The 20,005-nt window shown below is 40.2% G+C and overlaps 1 protein-coding gene across 3 annotated transcripts in view; it reads left to right on the top strand.

Moving 5' to 3' along the window:
* Positions 1-18,605, top strand: part of TCAIM (T cell activation inhibitor, mitochondrial) — a 48,923-nt gene extending 30,318 nt beyond the window's left edge. For 2 of the 3 annotated variants that reach the window (XM_032861387.1, XM_032861386.1), the window contains exons 6-11: positions 4,260-4,382; positions 6,646-6,743; positions 7,475-7,566; positions 10,694-10,926; positions 11,518-11,649; positions 16,887-18,605. In XM_032861387.1, the coding sequence (XP_032717278.1) occupies positions 4,260-4,382; positions 6,646-6,743; positions 7,475-7,566; positions 10,694-10,926; positions 11,518-11,649; positions 16,887-17,127 (919 nt within the window). In that variant the 3' untranslated portion in view covers positions 17,128-18,605. Of the gene's footprint in view, positions 1-4,259; positions 4,383-6,645; positions 6,744-7,474; positions 7,567-10,693; positions 10,927-11,517; positions 11,650-12,127; positions 12,589-16,886 lie in introns of all 3 variants that reach the window. The other variant, XR_004383104.1, reaches the window with a different exon arrangement.
* Positions 18,606-20,005: the final 1,400 nt, after the last annotated feature.

Below are 20,005 nucleotides of genomic sequence, written 5' to 3' on the forward strand. Positions count from 1 at the left end.
ACCCACTGAGCCACCCAGGCGCCCCTGTATTCATTTTTATATACCACTTTGCTTTGACTTCATTTCATTATCAGCTTTTTTTTTGTTTGTTTTCTTCTCTTTGCCTGCCTCTTATTAACAGTACATGTACTAGGACGCCTGGGTGGCTTGGTGGGGAGCCTGCTTCTTCATCTCCATCTGCTCCTTGTCCTGGTTCATGCTCACTCTCTCTGTCTCAAATAAATAAATAAAATCTTTTTAAAAAATGCTCTAAAAAAATACATGTACTGTATTTATCACTGTAGGTATAATGAAATCATTTTTGAAACCAAAGCGAGGTCTAACAAATTAACCACCATGAAGTAACCACTTCATAGCCTAATATGGTTATAATCAAAAAGAGAATAGCAAGTATTGGGAAAGATGTGGGAAAAACAGATGTCTACATAAAAACTTGCTCATAGCAGCATTATTCATAATAGCCAAAAGTAGTACCTTCTTAGCGTAGTAGGCAGCACGTCAGTCTCATAATAGCCAAAAGTGTCCTATCAGCTGATGAGTGGATAAACAAAATGTGGTCTGTTTATAGGATGAAGTAGTATTTGGTCATAAATACAAATGAAGTACTATACATACTATAGCATGGATGGACTTTGAGAACATTATTTTTTTTTGTTTTTGTTTTTTTATTTATTTGACAGAGATCACAAGTAGGCAGAGAGGCAGGCAGAGAGAGAGGGGAAAGCAGGTTCCCTGCTGAGCAGAGAGCCTGATGCGGGGCTCGATCCCAGGACCCTGAGATCATGACCTGAGCCAAAGGCAGCGGCTTAACCAACACTGAGCCACCCAGGTGCCCCACTTTGAGAACATTATGCTAAGAGAAAGAAGCAGCCACAGCGGACCACATATTGCATGAGTCCATCTACAATCAGAGTTGGCAAATCTGTGAGACAGGAAGTAGATTAGTGGTTGCTAAGAGCTGGAGGGGAGTATTGAAGTAACTGCTCATGGGTACATGATTTCTTATTAGGGTGATGCAAGAGTCCTAAAATTGATTGTGCTGGTGATTGCACAACACTGAGAACATACTAACAATAGATGACTTGTTTGGTATATATATATTACATTTCATTAAAGCTTTTCTTTTTATTTATTTTTAATTTAAATTCCAGTTACATACAGTGTAATATTAGTTTCAGGTGTAGAATTTGGTGATTTAGCACTTCCTTACAACACCCGGTGCTCATCACAAGTGCACCCCTTAATTCCCATCACCTATTTCACCCATCCCCCCACCCACCTCCCCTCTTTAACCATCAGTTTGTTCTCTGTAGTTAGGAGTCTGTTTCTTGGTTTTCATTGCTCTCTTTTTTCCCCTATAATCATTTGTTTTGTTTCTTACATTCTGCATTTGAATAATACCACGTGGTATTTGTCTTTCTCTGAGTTACTTATTTCACTTAGCATGATAACTCTCTAGCTCCATCCATGTTGTTGCAAATGGCAAGATTTCATTCCTTTTTGGTGGCTGAATAATATTGTCAGGTATATAATATATATACCACATCTTCTTTATCCATTCATCAGTTGACGGGCATTTGGGCTCGTCCTATAACTTGGCAATCGTTGATAATGCTGCTATAAACATTGGGGTGCATGTATCCCTTCGGATCAGTATTTTTGTATCCTTTAGATAAATATCTAGTAGTGCAATTGCTGAATCATAGGTTAATTCTATTTTTAACTTTTTGAGGCACCTCCATACTCTTTTCCAGAGTGTCTGTGTCAGGTGCATGCCCACCAATGGTACGAGAGAGTTCCCCTTTCTCTCTATCCTCACCAACACCTGTTGTTTCATGTGGTGTTAGTTTTAGCCATTCTGACAGATGTGAGGTGATATCTCGTTGTGGTTTTGATTTGCAGTTCCCCAACCATGAGTGATGTGGAGCATTTTTTCATGTGTCTATTGGCCATTTGGATGTCTTATTTGGAAAAATGTCTATTTGTGTCTTCTGCCCATGTTTTAACTGGATTATTTGTTTTTTAGGTGTTGAATTTGATTAGCTCTTTATGTATTTTGGATACTGACCCTTTATCAGATATGTCATTTGCAAATATCTTCCATTCTGTAGGCTGCCTTTTAGTTTTGTTGATTGATTCCTTCACTGTGCAGAAGCTTTTTATCTTGATGAAGTCCCAATAGTTCATTTTTGCTTTTGTTTCCCTTGCCTCAGAAGACTTATCTAGTAAGACTTTGCTATGGCCAATGTCAGAGTGATTGTTACCTGTGTTCTCCTCTAAGACTTTAATGGTTTCCTGTCTCATATTTGGGTTTCTCCATTTTGAATTTATATTTGTTTAGGATGCAAGAAGGTGGTCCAATTTCATTCTTGTGCATATTGCTGTCCAGTTTTCCCAACACCATTTGTTTAAGAGACCGTCTCTTTCCCATTGCATAGTCAATCCTTCCTGCTTTACTCAAGATTAATTGACCATATAGTTGTAGGTCCATTTTTGGGGTTTCCATTATGTTCCATTGAGCGATGTCTATTTTTGTGCCAGTACCATACTGTTTTGATCACTACAGCTTTGTAATCTAACTTGAAGTCTGGAATTTTGATGTCTCCCACATTGTTTTTCTTTTTCCAGATTGCTTTGGATATTTGGGGTCTTTTGTGGTTCCATACAAATTGTAGGATTGTTTGTTCTAGTTCTATGAAAAACACTGTTGGTATTTTGATAGGGATTGCATTAAATCTGTAGATTGCTTTGGGTTGTGTAGACATTTTAACAACATTTGTTCTTATAATCCATGAGCATGGAATGTTTTTCCATTTCTTTGTGTCATCTTCCATTTCTTTCATCCATGTTTTATAATTTTCAGAGTACAGGTCTTTCACCTCTTTGGTTAGGTTTATTTCTAGGTAACTTATGGTTTTGGGTGCATCAGTAAAGCTTTAAAAAAACTATTACTACTCTTTTTAAAAATATATTATTGAGGAATGCCTGGGTGCCTCAGTTGGTTAAGCGTCTGCCTTCAGTTTGGGCTGTGATCCCAGGGTCCTGGGAGGGAGTCCCACATCAGGCTCCCTGCTCAGTGGGGAACTTGCTTCTCCCTCTCCCTCTGCCTGCTGGCCTCCCTGCTTGTGAGTTCTCTCTCTTTCTCTGTCAAAATTTTTAGGGAGCCCAAGGTAGGACTCGATTCAGGACTCTGGGCTCATGACTTGAGCTGAAGTCAGATGTGTAATTGACTGAGCCACCCAGGTGCCCTTCATATTATCCTAATTTCTTATCTCTATATCGCTTAGTAGATGTGTCTTCCTTTGCAGAACAATTTTATCTTCCTTACATCCCAACACAACACAGTATCAAGCATTTCAAATAAATATTCGATAGATGCATAAGGATTTTATTGGTTTCAAGATTATCAACTTGATAATTTTTTAAAAGTCTATTCTGCCAGCACCTGTTAAGTCATATTCTAGTTATGATGACTTCCTTTGTATATATAAAAAATTAAATTTTAACTATGCTAAACCTGTTCTTAGATTTCTAGAGATGGGATAAAGGTTTAAAAATTCAAGATACTCCAAAACCTCTCCCTTATGTGTATCACAGGGTTCAGTGGGCTGTGCTAGATCTTCACTCATATACATCCGTCATTCACTCATATTCTCCCCAGGGAAGGTGGAACTACCACTTCTACCAGAACAAATGTGGAAATAATGTTACGGTACAACTAATAAGATGAAAAGTCAAACTGAAAAGACATCTAATGGTGCTGGTGACACACTTAAAGGGCAGTGAATATGTCCTAATGAAGGAACTTGAAAGATTACTTTGGGGGTTCTAGCTGGGTAGATTCCAATTTCTTCCATTAGTTTAATCTTAATCATTAGTGCCCTGAGCCTTCCATGCTTACTCCTCCATATTTCTATGCAAGTCCCTCCAGTGGCCAGACCTTACCAGCCCAGTCTCTTTTTACCACAGAGTCTCCCAAAACACCTGTCCTTTCAGGTAGGTCTGTTTATTCCCCCAATGCTCACTGCTTCCCTCCCACACACCCAGTGGTAGTTAACTCTGTTACTTCAGGCTCTACTCAACTCTCCCCACCTTGTGTTTTGCCTATAATTTGGTAGAGGTTTGATTGGAAACTTAGTTTAACACTGGAGCTGCTTTACTGCAGTGCCTATATCTTTTAGAACTAGAAATGTTTGCCTTAGAGTCAGTATTTAAAGTGTATCTTTCTCTCTCTCTCTCTTTTTTTTTTTTTCCTCTAGATCCTGGTTAGATAACAATGGGAAAAGCGCAGTTAAAAAACTGAAGAACAGTTTGCCCCTTAGAAAAGAGCTAGACCGTTTAAAGGATGATCTGTCTCATCAGCTGCAGCTCTCAGACATCAGGTAACACTGACAGAACCTAATGGAGAGACTAAAATAAGCATGTATTATCTGCAGGTCACAAGCTTTCCAGCAGAAAATATTCCAGCAAATATTTGCATCTTTCACTGTAATTATTCTGATAACTATAAATAACCTTCAGTTATCTTTTTCTGAAAGTAGTCAAATGTTCATCTATGTAAGAAAACTATCAATCTCTCATTTACAATTGTGAAATAAGGTTTAGATACTGAAGTTTTTAGCACAAGAGTTTAATTTTTTAAGGTTTATAAGAAAAATATCCTTTTCCATATGCAATAATATATAAAAAGTAATTATTCCTCCATCCTGTGAGATCAGTATTCAAGTTTAAAATGAGTAAGGGAGACAGAAAATATGGGTGTCGTATTCTTGGTTCTGTGTTTTATAGCATGACTTTAAAGACGTTTTCACTAACCTGGAAATCAGTTATATAAAGATGATAGGCATTTATTATAAAAACAGATTTAACAGCTATTAAAACAGTAAGGAAGGTAAAAGGGGGCCCTAGTGTGATTCGGGCATGAGGGGAACCACCCGTTACAGGAACTGAGAAACTATTGCCCAGTTTTGTGCTTGAACGTTTCTATTACTGTTTGTTGTAACCTGTTTTGTTTTTTTTCAACCTTCACTATCAGGATTTTTTTTCTTTCTTTTGAACTAAATGACTATTTGGTTATCATAATAACACCTTTTTCTAGTGCCTATGGAGTACTGATAATACATGTTTTGTTCTTGTATATTCAAATCATAATGGATTTTGGGGGCTTCTTTTAAATCATAGTTTTATAAGATAATTTGGATTTCAAGGGAATTGTGTAGACTTGGGGTATGTGGGATGTTTGGATTTGTGCTGATGGCTGCTTTTTTATCATCACGTCAGTATTTTTTGGCCCTGCTTTGATTATGCAGATTCTTTGAATCCCAGTTTAGTAGCATGGACTTCTCTAAACCAAAACCTAACAACAAGATCCTTTTTAAAAGTTTGTAAAATAAATAAATTAATGTACACAAAAGTACCTTTTTCTAGTATAAATTCTAAATGAACTATCAAAGAGACTGGAATTAGGAAAGTTAAAGGATTTTTTTTTAAGGATTTCTTAACATAAAAAGAAATAAGCATTATATTACAATATGGTGTAGAAGTTTCTCAGCTTTGATTTTTGCCATAGTAAATGTCAATAAATATGAAACATATAAACAAAAGCTCTTTGGGTTCCCCATTTTTAGGAGTGCAAAAGCTTTCTGAGACCAAACATCTGAGGATCATGGGTATGATGGCTTTCCACTATTGGAAAATCAGCCACGCCTCCAAAAGATGGAAACATTGTGACCAAGGATTGTTTCTAACTCTGAGCCACCTGTGTGAAAGACCAGTTATTAATAAGAACTGTATTTAATAGCTTTATCACAGTATTAATTCTTTGAAATTACATCTGTTTCATCTGTGGGTTAATTGAAAATCCACTTTACTAGCGATGACATTCATCAGAATTAGTGATAGGATGAAGGAGGAACCTGTTTTTTGAGAGCTTGTTTTGGGTGCCTTACTCCTCCACATATGTTATCCCTTAGATTTATGCTGCCTGTGCTGGGGGAAGTGATCCCACTTTGTATGTATGAAATGGAAGCAGCAGGAAGCCTAGAAGGGACTTATTCAAGGTCACAGAGCCAGTAAATCACAGAATTAGAATTCAAAGAGGGATGTTCTGATGCTTCTAAAGATCAGTTGGTCTTTACATTTGTACACCAGTGCCTCTGTGACACCATGTGGATGTCAGGTTCCGTTTTGTCACTAAGATTCAGTGTTCATTTAGAAAATAAGTGGATTCCATGTCATTTTAAAAAATCACTTTCTCTAGAATAAGATAAAAAGGATCTGATCTAGACCTAGAGTTCCTAATTAGAACTTAAATCAAAAACAAAATCGTCATCACTGAATGATGTGGAGATGAGAAAGGTTTCCTTAAGTGTTCCCCATTTCATTCCTTTATTTTAAAATAACAGCATAGTGCATTTGCTTGTTTTAAATGTTTGGGTATCTGAACATAGTAGTAATATTTTTACTCTCTGGCAAACCATTCATTTTCTATTTGGTTGCTTCATAAAAAAATTAGCTAGTTGGAAAACATATGCCTACTTGAGAAACTCCCTGGTTTTCACAGGAATCAGGCAGCTGGGGGTGAGAGCAGGCCTCCTCCCTCAGGGCTGCCTGGTGTTAATGCACCTGTGTGCTCTGTTGTACCAGGTGGCAGAGGAGCTGGGGCATCGCCCATCGCTGTAGCCAGCTGCATAGTTTAGGCCGCTTAGCACAGCAGAACTTGGAAACACTGAAAAATGCAAAAGGTAAACAATTTCCATTTTCTTTTAAAATATCACTCAGCTGCTATACACATCTGTAAATTGTGGAAGTAAACAAAGTATTAAAAGCCCTTACAGATGGAACTTTATCACAGCTGAATTTTAAAATCTGTTCCTTTGAATAAAACAATGACATGAAATCAGCCTTTAAGGGATGCCAGGGTGGCTCAGTCTGTTAAGCGACTGACTTGATTTCAGCTCAGGTCATGATCTCCTCATGGTCTTGAGGTGAAGCCAGGTGGCAGATTCTGAGCTCAGCACAGTCTGCTTGGGATTCTCTTCCACCTCCTCTGCCCTTCCCCCCCACCCTCCCTCAGATGTGCATGCTCGTGCTTTCTCTCTTTCTCTCCCTCTCTCTAAAATAAATCTTTAAAAAATTTTTTTTTTTAAATCAGCCTTGGGTACCTGGATGGTTAAGTCAGTTAAGTGTCTGCCTTCGGCTCAGATCAAGATCCCGGGGTCCTGGGATCAATTCCCGCATGGGGCTCCCTGCCCAGCGGGGAACCTGCTTCTCCCTCTGCTTGCTGTTCCCCTGCTAGTGCTCTCTCTCTCTCTTTCAAATAAATAAATAAAATCTTTAAAAAATAAAAAATTAGCCTTTAAGAGTCTGCTGAAATTCACCCTGAATTTGTATACTAAATTTAAGTCATTATTTGCATAATGCTAAAAAAATGAAGCATCTCTGGGTGACCAAAGGGTTTGTGTTTTATTATCAGGATGTACAATAATATTTACAGACCGATCCGGGATGAGTGCAGTGGGCCATGTGATGCTAGGAACAATGGATGTCCATCATCACTGGACAAAAGTAAGGAAAAGTTTCAAAGCAAAAAATCTTGACTTATCATAGACCTACTTTTGTTTTAAACTATGCTATTTTGTCAGTGAACTAAAAATCTCGAATCATAGTTTCAGCTATTTTCAGAATAGATGTTTATTATCATGTAGTTAAAATACTTAGAGGCCTGATTTTTAAGTCAGTTTTTATTTGGAAATTTTATAGTCTTTCCTGAAGCGTAGCCTAAAAGGCCTGCATTCTATTGTTTTGGTTTTAACAGATTTACAGTGTTATAATAGACATACAATAAACTACACATATTTAGTGTGTATAATTTGATGAGATTTAGCATGTGTAAATGCCCATGAAGCCATTAACACAATCAAGGTAGTGAACATATCCATCACCCACAAACGTATGCTCATGTCCCCTTGTAAACTCTCTCCTCCATCTGCCACCCTCTCCCCAAGCAACCAGTGGCCTGCTCTCTGTCACTATAAATCAGTTTATATTACTAGAGTTTCATATAAGTGGAATCATAAAGTATATACTTCTTTTTGGGGGGGTTTTGTTTTCTTTCATTGACATAATTTCAGATTCATCCTTGCTGTTGCATGTATCAAGAATTAATTCCTTTTTATTTCCATGTAGTATTCCATCATATAAATATACTATCTGTTTATCCATTTACCTATTAATGGATGTTGAGTTATGTCAGTTTTGGCAATGGGAAATAAAGCTGTTAGAAACATTATGTCCAAAAAAAAAAAAAAAGAAAGAAACATTATGTCCAGATGCACATATATTTCCTTTTCTCCTAAAGTGGAATAGTCGGATCATAAGTAGGGTATTTTACCTTTTGAGAAACTGCTAATGCTTACAGTGGTGGTTTTTTAAAATTTTAGCCATTCTAATAGATGTGTGGTGCTATCTCATTTGGATTTAATTTGCATTTCCAGATGATGGAGAGTATCTTTTCATGGGCTTATTTGCTGTCCATATACTTTTGTGAACTGTCTGTTCAAATCAAATATTCAGTAGAAGATACTTGCAAACCATATCTGACGGTGACAAAGTCCGTGTACCGAGTGCATAAAAGAACACTCAAAACTCAATAATCAAAAAACCAAACCATCCAAAAAAACAAAAGTCTTGAACAGCTACAGCACAGAAGACCTACAGATGACACATTTTTTGAAAGGCTAAAATGAAAAATAATGACACCAAATTCTGGTAAGGGTGCAGAAACACAGGATCACTCATCTGTCACTGGGAGGAATGGGTAGAATGGTACAAGGGCTCTGGAAAAGAAAATGACAGCACAAAACTAAACATGTTTACTATGTGACCCAGTAGTTGCGCCCTTGGGCGTTTGTACTAAAGAAGTGAAAAATTATGTCCACACAAAAACCTATACATGAATGTGCATAATAGCCAACAAGTAGAACAACTCTAATGTCCTTCAGGCTGTGAATGATTAAACTGTGGCACATCCATACAACAGAATATTACCCAACAGAAAGAAGGGATGAACTACTCATACCAGCAACAACCTGGATGGATCTCAAGGGCATTGTGCTGAGTGCAAAAAGTCAGTATCAAAAGATTACATACTGTGTAATTCCACTTTTATAACATCCTTAAAATAACAAAATGGTGGAAAAAAACAGATTAGTGGTTGCCAGGGGTTGGGGAGTAGGGGGCTCTCCCCCGTGGTCCATGGGGGATCGCTGAGCACCCAGGATCCCTATGGTGGAACTGTTCTGTATCATGTGGTCATGGGATGTGAATCTACACATGGGATAAAACTGCATGTAGTTAAATACACACTTACATACACATAACTAAGTGTAAGTAGAACTGATGAAGTCTGAATCAGGCCAGTGGATTGTATCAATGTCAGTTTGCCTGTTGTGATGTTATACTGTGGTTTTGTAACACGTTACCGTTAGGGAAAGGGTGAAAGATGTATGAATCTACAGTTATCTGAAAATGAACAGTTTTTTAAAGGTACTTACCATTTATACATAGATAAATCATTAAGAGAAAAGTGGAGTAAGTGGGTAGGGAAATGATTTTCAGAGTGTTAGAAGTCTATTATAAATAATTTGTAGAATTAGTATACTGTTTTTTCTTTTATTAGAACAGAGGTTTTGATGCTTTTCCACGCCTGTGTAAGTTGTGCATCCCTAGCTCTCTAGGTAAAGTCTGAGTCCTCAGCACAGCACACCAAGGCCTTCCCACTTCAGCGGACCAGACTCTGGTCTCTCTTCCCCGACACACTTCCATGTGCATCTAACTCCCACAAAATCCAGTCTTTTCAGACGGTCACATTAGACTTTCTTAGAAAGCTTTACTTGCATGTCTTCTCTGTATCCACTCATGCTGACGTGGCACTTAGTACAAAGAATCCTAATTCTTGTTTTGTTCACTTGCACCCCGACTGAGAATCAGGGCCGAGCGCCTATAATCTATACACTACAGGTGCTTAATTTCATGCTTAAGTATATGGTAGGTGCTCAGTGATGTTTATTGCATGGAATTGAGTTTTGTTGAATTAAAGTAAATTCTGAAGAAGTACACTTGGTATTGAAATCCATGTACTTGGGGGGCCTGGGTGGCTCAGTGGGTTAAAGCCTCTGCCTTCAGCTCAGGTCATGATCCCAGGGTCCTGAGATCGAGCCCCACATCAGGCTCTCTGCTCAGCAGGGAGTCTGCTTCCCTTCCTCTCTGTCTCTGCCTGCCTCTCTGCCTACTTGTGATCTCTGTCAAATAAATAAAATCTTAAAAAAAAAAAAATCCATGTTCTTTATTTCTCAAACCCTTCTCTATTAGACCATGTAATCATTCTAAACCAATATGAGATTTAAATAACAGTACTTAAGACTTATTTTCATTTGGAACCTATTTCTTTCTTTCTGTAGTCACTTCAGTCCTATCCAAAAATCCCTAAGATTATAGTGGTTTGTTTTGAATATTAATGTTTCTAGCATTACACTAAGTCTTTTTCTTTCACTTATTAGAACTTTCCTTCTCGGAAAACAGTTTTTCTTGTTAAAATTTCTCAATCCCATTTATTGGAATCCTAAAATTGAGCTATTACAATAACATAAAACTAAATATTTCTTTCACTTTTTTTTTTTTTTAAATTCTGTAGCTTTTTGAAAGGTTACCAAGTTATTTTGACCTTCAGAGGAGGCTGATGCTTTTAGAAGACCAAATAAGCTACCTTCTCGGAGGCATACAAGTGGTTTATATCGAGGAATTGCAACCAGTATTGACGCTTGAAGAATATTACTCTCTTCTTGATGTGTTCTATAATAGACTGTTGAAAAACAGAATACCCTTTCACCCTCGAAGTCTGCGTGGTTTACAGATGATCCTTAACAGGTAAATATCTAAAACAAGAATGACTTTTATTCTTTCACTTAGATGTGTTGTGTGTGTAAGTAGTTTAAATTGTTTTGTGTTTTTCTTAGGAACTAAAGAATGTCACTCTCATTAGCAACACTCTTTTTTACACATTAAAAAAGCCAACTTGGAGAGGATGAAGGATTTACTCTGCAAACAGTCTTGAAATACATTGCCACTTACAGGGCAAAGTCAGTCCTATGAAAAACTGTCTAGGATTAAACTAATATTGCATCAGTAACCCACATTTTTGTGCACATACAGTTTTCACAACCTGTGCTTGGTGCTAAATACACACCTCCCCTCACACCTGAGAGTGAAGTGGGCTATAGCCTCTGTCTCACAGATGAGGGTGGCCACGGGGTGAGGAGGAATGTGGTCATCCCAAGGGTGTGTGTCTTTGAGGAACAGCAAAACTTAAAGCCTAATTTTGCTATATACTTTCAAAGTAAAGTAGATTTTCTTGATGAATTCCTTTATCACTCATCAGACTACTAAAATATTTTCTTTGGGGGTGGAATGGGAAACAAGGGATGAGTGATTCTTCCTTTCACGTGTGTTTTGTTCCAGTGACAGATATGCTCCAAGCTTGCATGAACTCGGGCACTTTAACATCCCAAGCCTCTGTGACCCAGCAAACCTCCAGTGGTTTATCCTTACCAAAGCCCAGCAGGCAAGAGACAACATGAAAAGAAAAGAAGAGTAAGTGCCACGAGCCCTTTGTAATGTCCTGCCTGTCAGTCAGTCTGTCAAAATTCAGGTATTCAGAATTCATAAAGATGGGACATAAGAACTGCATGAAACTTAGGAAGTGGACTGATTTGTGCATATTCCACGTTTATTTATCCCCCACCTTGGTCTGCCAGGAATTGCATGTGGTGTTTCTGATTATGACAGCCTCAATGACATTACCACCATGTGCCTCCATTTGAGAAGCAAGCTTGTTAGTATAAAAATCAACTCAGGGGCAGAACAAATGGTAAGGATATCAGAAAGAAATTCTCCAGATGGAAAAAGGTGGCAACAAGGAAAAATTCAGTTACTGCTTAAATAACAGGAATCTTGATGGTTTAAAACTTTGAGAACTATGGATTTTAAGTAAATGAGAAGAAGTTTTAAAGTAAAAAATTGTTTCAGTTCATAAGCAGTCCTGTCTCTGTTGTTGTTTGTATCTTGGAAAGCCTCGTAGCCGACAGTTCCCTGATTTGTGGGCATTGGATACTGCTTGATAATGTTTTATGTATCTCCTATGAAGAAAGGAGGATATTACATTCAAAAGAGGTTTTTCTAAGGACATTGGCAAAGGAGGTTTGGATACTGAGAATTTACTCACTTGTTCATTCATTTAGCAGTCTTTTGCCATGACTGTTGTGTGCCCAAGACTGACAGGTGCCACCAAGAGAATGATGGGCCCAGGTCCTTGCCCTCCTGGACTGTGTTTCTGGTAGGAGGTGCAGGTTCTGCATGCGTCTGCGGTAGCTGGCCAAGAGAGGGGCCGAGTGAGAAGCACCAAGGCTAGCGCTCCCAGAAGACCATAGGGGCACTGAAGGGAACGCAGTGGCCCAGAGAACGTGGCTGCACAAGTCCAGGGAGGAGGGTAAGAAGGACAGAGACCAGAACCTGGAAGGTAGAGGATCTGAGGTAACTGTTCAGCAGTGTGCTGGGGAGCCCCTGGTTCCGCATCACCACCAGCTGCTCATCTGAAAGAAAGGGTGGTGGTGGAGGAGAGCCATAGAAGACAAAAGATAACAGGATTGTTTTGTGTATAAAATAAGTGAAAGAGCTACGTCTCTTTGTTTTGTTTGTGGACTTGGTGACAGCTCTGTTGGCCAGCTCCAGTGGCACGGATGTCCCATTTCTTGACTGGTTAGTAAGCCTTCATGTTGCCATGTGATTTCTCACCATTGTAAGTCAGTTTTAACCCTTGGAAGCAGCTCTGGCCCACCTGTCACTGTGAGGGCTGATGGTTTCAGTGGCTATACTATAGTTGCTGCTTCTGGTTTTTCCATGGCTATGGAAAATGGAAAATTTTCCATTTTGTAGCTTTGGTGTACTGCTACTAGATTTTGAGGAAGTAAAATAAAAAGAAATGCAGTTCACATAGGTTATTTTTTGAAAGTTCCATCCTACCTGTGAGGTCAACACAGTGACTCACAGTGACACAGAGTGAGTCGCCCTGTGAGAAGTCGGGTTGGGGCCTGTCACTCCACTGAACTGGCCTGCAGGCTAGGGTCCCCTTGACTTTCCCCTCACTCATTTTGTTCCAACCAGATGGCCTTTTTTTTTTTTTTTTTTTTTTTAATGGCCTTTCTATCTTCCTCCAGCACCCTGGAGCGTCTCTTCTTGGTGTCCTCCTGGTTTGCCTTTCACCTCCCTCAGGTCTCAGCCCATGTCCACCTTCTCACTGAGGTCTTCCCTGAACATCAGCAGGAAACAGTGCCCACCGCCCCCCCCACCGTGGCACCCCTCCACCGCCCCTGGTCTGCCTTTTCCCCTCGCACTCCACACCACTAGTCTCTACAAGCTGTTTTCCCTCATTTATTTGCCCTCCCGTCACCAGACAGAATGTAAGCATCAGGGGCAGAGACTTTTTTGTCTCTTTTGTTTCCTCCCATCCCAAGATCAGTGCCTGGCACACAGGTGGCCTTCAGGAAGCATCCATTGGCTGAATCCATTAACTGGCATGTTTCCTGAGCACCTTTGTGGCTCTGGAGCCCTCATACCTGTTTCATTCCCCATGGAGAGGAAGCCACTTTGTCACTGGTGCCAATATACCTCCCTCTTACTCATCACCTTCCTCCCTCCTTATACCTCTGACTCTAGGCCCAGAGTTTTCCCTCCACTTTGCCTTCTCCCTCCCTTCTTTCTGTTCTCCCGACCCTATTAAGGTTGCCTTCCTCGTAATCATTAAGGGGTGGTTAAGACTATTGTCTGTCCGTAGATGAAGTTTGTTCTTAGACTGTGCTTTAGTTCCTAGATTGCGGAAACCCAGTTTATGAAAGAGATAAAAGCTTGCAGCTGTTCTTTCTAAAGAGGAAGGGAACTAGAAGCTGCTCATACCCATGGGAGTCTCTGGGTACCTCTGCAGAACCCTCGGCTTGATGGACAGTTTAAAACCAGTATTCTAAGCTAATATCTGGGTCCCAAGTAGATCCTACATGGCCTTCTCAAGACTGCATGACTTGTGGCCCCCACCTCTGAGCATGTCCAGGCTACTGGGGGAATATGTGAATTGTGGAATACCCACCCTCCTTTGGAGGCTGGTAATGACCCATGTACAGCTCTTCCGTAGGGCAGGCATAACCTAGCTTTTCTTACACGAACTGTCCTCACTCATTTCTTCTGTGGTAACTCACTCATGTTTCCTCCTACCCCCTATATCACATACTATAAATTTTATTATCACTTAGACAAACTGGACACAGTAGAAATGTACAATAATAGAAGAATGTTTAAATAATTCTGATACTCACCTAGAGTAGGAGAAACCATTTAAAACAGTGTTCACTTACTCCACTAATATTTACCACGGACTTTGGTGCCTAGCCGGCCCTGTGTAGTCACCAGGGCCAGACAGTGGGAACAGATACCCTTGTGGAACTAAGTGTCAGAGGCAGAAGGAGCTTTATTGGGAAAAAAAAAAAAAAAAAAAAAAAAAAAAAAAGATAGCATTTTGTCAGAGGAAAGAAGGGTCATTTCCCCCTAGGAAATGTCTGGTCCATTTCTTAGTATTAGAAGAAAAGGAAGAGAACTTGCCACCAGCCACACTCACCATCTCATGATGCTTCTCTTGTTTGTACTGTGCCTCCCTTTTTCCTCTATATCATTGTTGTTGTTGAGAAATGAATATTATAAAGCAAAGAAATGATAAGGAAAGACAAAAAATAATTTAAATATGTCTGCTTCAGACTCCAGAGACACCCCGGAAGGGAAAGGCTCTTCCCCACCATCTCCTTATTGGAGGGGCCAGCCCCAGAGAGAGCCCCAGTGAAGGCTGCCCTCTCTGGGCTCGATTCTCCTGCGAGATTACACCCCAGAAGGACTGATGGGACCTCGTGGTTGTAAAGGTTGTGGCCTAGGGGTTGGGGCAACCTAGGAATGAGGCCAGAGGCTTCTCTGAGAAGGAAAGGGAATGCATGTCCTGCCCAGAGATGTGTATAAAGATGTGTCATTGGAGAACTACACAGTAACTTGACCAGATGCCAGGCTCTCTATTTCTAAGTCAGATTGTTAGTATCTTTTTTTTTTTTTTGAGCCAGTGAGAAAAGTCCTTTACAGAAAAAGTTTGTCAATCTCTGCAGTTGATGGTACCTATGGTTCTTCCTGTCTAGAAAGATTAGGTACAGGTTCAACTCGAACTTTCTGAGAACCCCCTCAGCCCTAACTGCTGTTCAACTTGAATCTCTAAGCAGCATTGTCTAGAAGGAGTCATCTTATAGGAAAAAAAACTACCACCACCTGAGAAAGTGTTCGGGTGTTGTTGAAGGGAGTGAGTCAGTAATTACAGACCCCTGCTACTCATTGCCGCTGACTACAATGACTATTTCTGTTTTCAAATATTTTCCTAGCTTTTGGATATTTCATGGTACTTTTTTTCCTTTATGCAAAGATTAAGAGTGGGTAAATAGAGGTTACTTGGGTATTTTTAACTAGTGCAATACTTGAACTTCTTTAGGAACCCTTGACCATGGCACTTTTGGTTTACTCACCTTACTGTGCGGGCTTCCCAAGAGATGTACATGCTGGTCTGCACACCCCTCAAGGGTGTGACAAGGTGGAGGCCTCTTTCACACATCCCAAGATTTGGAGGATTGAATCTGTTAATCAACGTATACCCATAAACATTGGCCACCTGTATTTAAGACACTGAGTTCTGCCCTGAGTTGTCTGCTTTGTAGGTCTTCACTCAAGACCTTGATGGCAAAAGAGGCATCGTAGCCCATAGGCCAAGGGGAGGGAACAGAAAGGGAGCTGATGGGCATAGAAGAGAGTGGAGGGGAGGTACCTCTTCCCCAGGTGCCTGGTCTTATTGTGAGCCTGGTGGGTGTTTGGGAGTCTCTAGAAGTCAAAACTGCCCTAGGGTCAGACTGTTCACCTACAGTCTAAAACTAGGGCTTTTACGCTCCGCTTTCTGCTTTTACTAACAGCTACTCAGTGAGGCAGGATAAGAACTTTTAAAATTATGTCTTAATTATTTTTACCCATTACTGCTAAAAGATTTAACAAATACTTTCAAAGATACATGTATAAGAACTATTGGCATGTCTTCTAAACATGTCATTTACCCTTGCTGGATACCCATTTTCAGTGTTGAGAGTAGAAAGTTAGACTCCAGTGTTTATAGTAGCAATGCCCACAGTAGCCAAAATATTGAAAGAGCCTAGATGTCCATCGACAGATGATGGATAAAGATGTGGTATATACGTACAATGAAATATTACTTAGGCATGGGAAAGAACGAAATCTTGTCATTTGCAATGACATGGATGGAACTAGAGGGTATTATGCTAAGTAAAGTAAGTGAGTCAGAGACAAATATCATATGATCCCACTCATATGTGGAATTTAAGAAACAAAACAGATGAACATAGGGGAAGGGAGGGAAAAATAAGAAATCAGAGAGGGAGACAAACCGTAAGAGACTCTTAACTCTAGGAAATAAACTGAAGGTTGCTGGAGGGGAGGTGGGTGAGGGGATGGGGTCACTGGGCGATGGGCATTATTAAGGAGGGCATGTGATGGAATGAGCACTGGGTATTGTATGCAACTGATGAATCACTAAATTCTGCCTCTGAAATATTACAGTATATGTGATCTAACTTGAATTTAAATAAAATCTTGAAAGAAAGAGGCCCAATATATAAAATTATATCTACACTTTATGTTGTTTTATTTGGTGATCGCTTGTGGCAATATTATGTTTATTTTCAATATAACAGGTTAAAAGTTATTGAAAATGAATTGATACAGGCTTCAACGAAGAAATTTTCTCTGGAAAAGTTTTATAAGGAGCCCAGCGTTTCTAGTAAACAAATGGTGGATTGTTGTAAGAGACTTCTAGAACAATCACTGCCTTACCTAAAAGGGATGCACCTCTGCATTTCACATTTTTATTCTGTTATGCAAGATGGAGACCTTTGTATTCCTTGGAATTGGAAGGATGGAGAAGCCATTAAATAACAGAAAATCTGTATTATTTTTGAGGAGATAAGAAATTGTTAAACTTCTTTAAATCCACAATTTGATATAACAGTATTATTTACATATTACAAGAACGAAGTTTCTAACTGCTGCTCTAAAAGTGGAACTTTTTAAAAAATTAATTTCTGCTATAAAACTCATTTTAAAAGGTTTTATCTCCCAGTCTTATGGTGTTTCTTATCTGATTGGCAAGATTGGGTAAAAAGATGTCAGAATGAAAGAACATTTTTTAGCAATGTGTACAAGATATCTATTTTTATATGACTTAACGTGGGTACGTGTAAACAGGTCTCATTCAGCATAGCTCTCAAGTAATGGGACTCGTTCAACATGCAACTGGATAGTTGCCTCTTGTGTGTCAGCATAAACGTGTGTTTTGCAGCCAGGAGGGGACAGTTACTGTTTAAAACAGGAGACTTATGGGTAGCAAAAATTAGATAACCAGATTTTTCCTGAAAGAAAGAGTAGAAGGAAAAACAAAGCAATGTATAGTATTCACATTGTCATAAGTAGTCTGATACCAGTTTGTTAAAACATCTTAGTGACAGAAAATTTAGGTTTAAATCCAGAAGTTTTCTTACCTATTAAAATATTATAACTGTTGGTTAGCATGACACTATCAGACAGTAAATGTCTTTGAATCAGTGACATAACTCATTTATTTTTGTGGACAAACTATCCGGAAAAACCTTGCTTATTCCCCCAAGAGTTCCAGCAAGTAGAGAGTGTAAAATGGCTCAGGCCATTCAGGATTTCTGTCATCCCCTCAACCCTGGCTTCCTGTTCCTACCAGTGTTTCACATGTGGGGTGAGGCCCCTGTGAGCTGCCCCTTGTGCACAGTTGTGTGGGCTCTCTGAGGCCACAGCACAGCTTAGCCCCCAGGGACACGGGGGACCTGCTTGGAGACACAGGGCTTCTCTCTTCACAGGTGTTTCCCTTCAGATAATATATTTCACCAGGTCCAAAACCTCTTTGGCACGTTTCTCAAGAGGATAAGATAAATCCTAATTTGGGACACCATTTTGTAGCCCCTGCTGCTGAAGAAATAGGAAAGGAGTTTTTTCCCCACTGAAAGAAAAGGAGCTGTTAACAACCATTCTTAAGTACATTTCAAATTCATCTAAAACACTATTATTTAAGCTGTTTAAATTCTAATTCAAATGTGTGTTCAAAAGAAATAGTGATTTGTAATTTTTATAGTTTGTGCATATCATCTCTTTGAACCTTCAGTAACAACTATACTGAATTTTGTTTTTCTGTTGCCTATAAAGATTTTCCAGAGCCAAATGATGGGGATGAAAAATTCCTTCCTTAAAGGTTACATAAGAAAATTTATTGAAATATAAGTTTGGATTATGCCATTTCTAAAATCAAGTAATAATAGTATCCTTAGTAATGTTTTGAATTGGACTTTGTTTCAGAACTGATTAATATAATAAATAATACACTAATCAGATTGTCTTTCTTGTTATTCAATTATTAATAGTTTTACAACTATTGCAACATAATAGGAAGTTACAAGACATTGATAACATCTTTGATCTCCTCTCCCAATCTAACATAAAAAGGAAAACTCTGTCCCACCACTGAAAACTGGCACAGAATGAGGCCCCTTCAACTACAAAGCCGTGGATCAGAAACAGTCTCCAAAGGGACCTGAGCTCCAGACCCAGGCCAGACCTCTCCCAAGGAAGACGCAGGCCCAGAGCCCAGGCTGTCTAGTCAGGGAGGCATAGGTCCAAAGCCACATCTGTCTTCAGGACAGGTCCCCCAGGCCCCACTTCCTCTTTTATTTCTTAAAGACCTCCAGGTCCAGGCAGCCTACCTGAGCAAATGAGAGGGCATTGAGAAATGGATAGGTGAAGTAAGGGGGGTCAGGGCTGTGTCAGGAGTCAGCTCACCTATGGAACCTCTAAGAACTGTATGTACATCCCTAAGTGAACCCCTCCAGCTCGGGCCACTGTCCCTAGTACCCTGGTGTTCCTACTGCCCTTAGACTAATCTGGCCTTGCCACCCCACCCCACCTGCCGTTGGCGGGGGACCTGAGCGTCCCTCAAGCAAGCCAGTAAGACATCAGTCTTGTGGAGATGGGTGGCTCCAAGGCTCTGGGCTGTTCTGCAGGGAGCCATGGTCCTGGCAGCCTCCTACCACAGACCCCAGGGCTAGGAGCCCAAACATCCAGGAGGCTAACACTCAGACCCAGGTGCAAAAGCCACTGATGCATTAGGTGAGACCTGGCAGCTGGTTGATCACAAAGCACCTCCCTATTTCAAGAGTGCCTCTGACCAGTGCTGCCTGACCACAGACCCCAACCACAAGCCCTCTGACCTGGCAGGGTCACCCAGGTGCCTATCCCATGAGTTAGAACTGACACAATCCCAGGGCACCTTGGTAGAACTCCTAGTGGCTCACTGCACTGAGTGACCTGGGACAAGACCTCCATTGGCCTCAGTGTCCCCATCTGTAAAAGGAGATGGTGGGTCGCATTCTTAGAAGTTCTTCCCACACTCAGTGAGTCTCCCCAGGAATGCAGAGCCCTCTCTTGGATGGTCCTTGGCTGCCAGCTCAGGCACCCCTCACTCCTTAGCAGTTGGGACAAGGGGGAGGAGGTGGAATAGCCAGTGGCCACACAAACCAGACCTGAGTTGGTGCAGTGGGACCCTCTTTTAATCCCCAGTCCCCTGCTACTGCAACCTCAGTCTACTGGTCACTTAAAACCTTACCCTCACAGGGACATACCTAATAGCAGTATGGGAATTTTCCCCCTAAGGTGACAGATGTTGCACATGGGGAAACTGACACCCCAAACTGAGGAGACTTGGCCGAGACCATTCTGCCTCTTGCCGATAAGAGAA

This window comes from Lontra canadensis, unplaced genomic scaffold (genome assembly GCF_010015895.1).
Source record: "Lontra canadensis isolate GAN:19392208 unplaced genomic scaffold, GSC_riverotter_1.0 scaffold20, whole genome shotgun sequence".
Classification (NCBI taxonomy): domain Eukaryota; kingdom Metazoa; phylum Chordata; class Mammalia; order Carnivora; family Mustelidae; genus Lontra; species Lontra canadensis.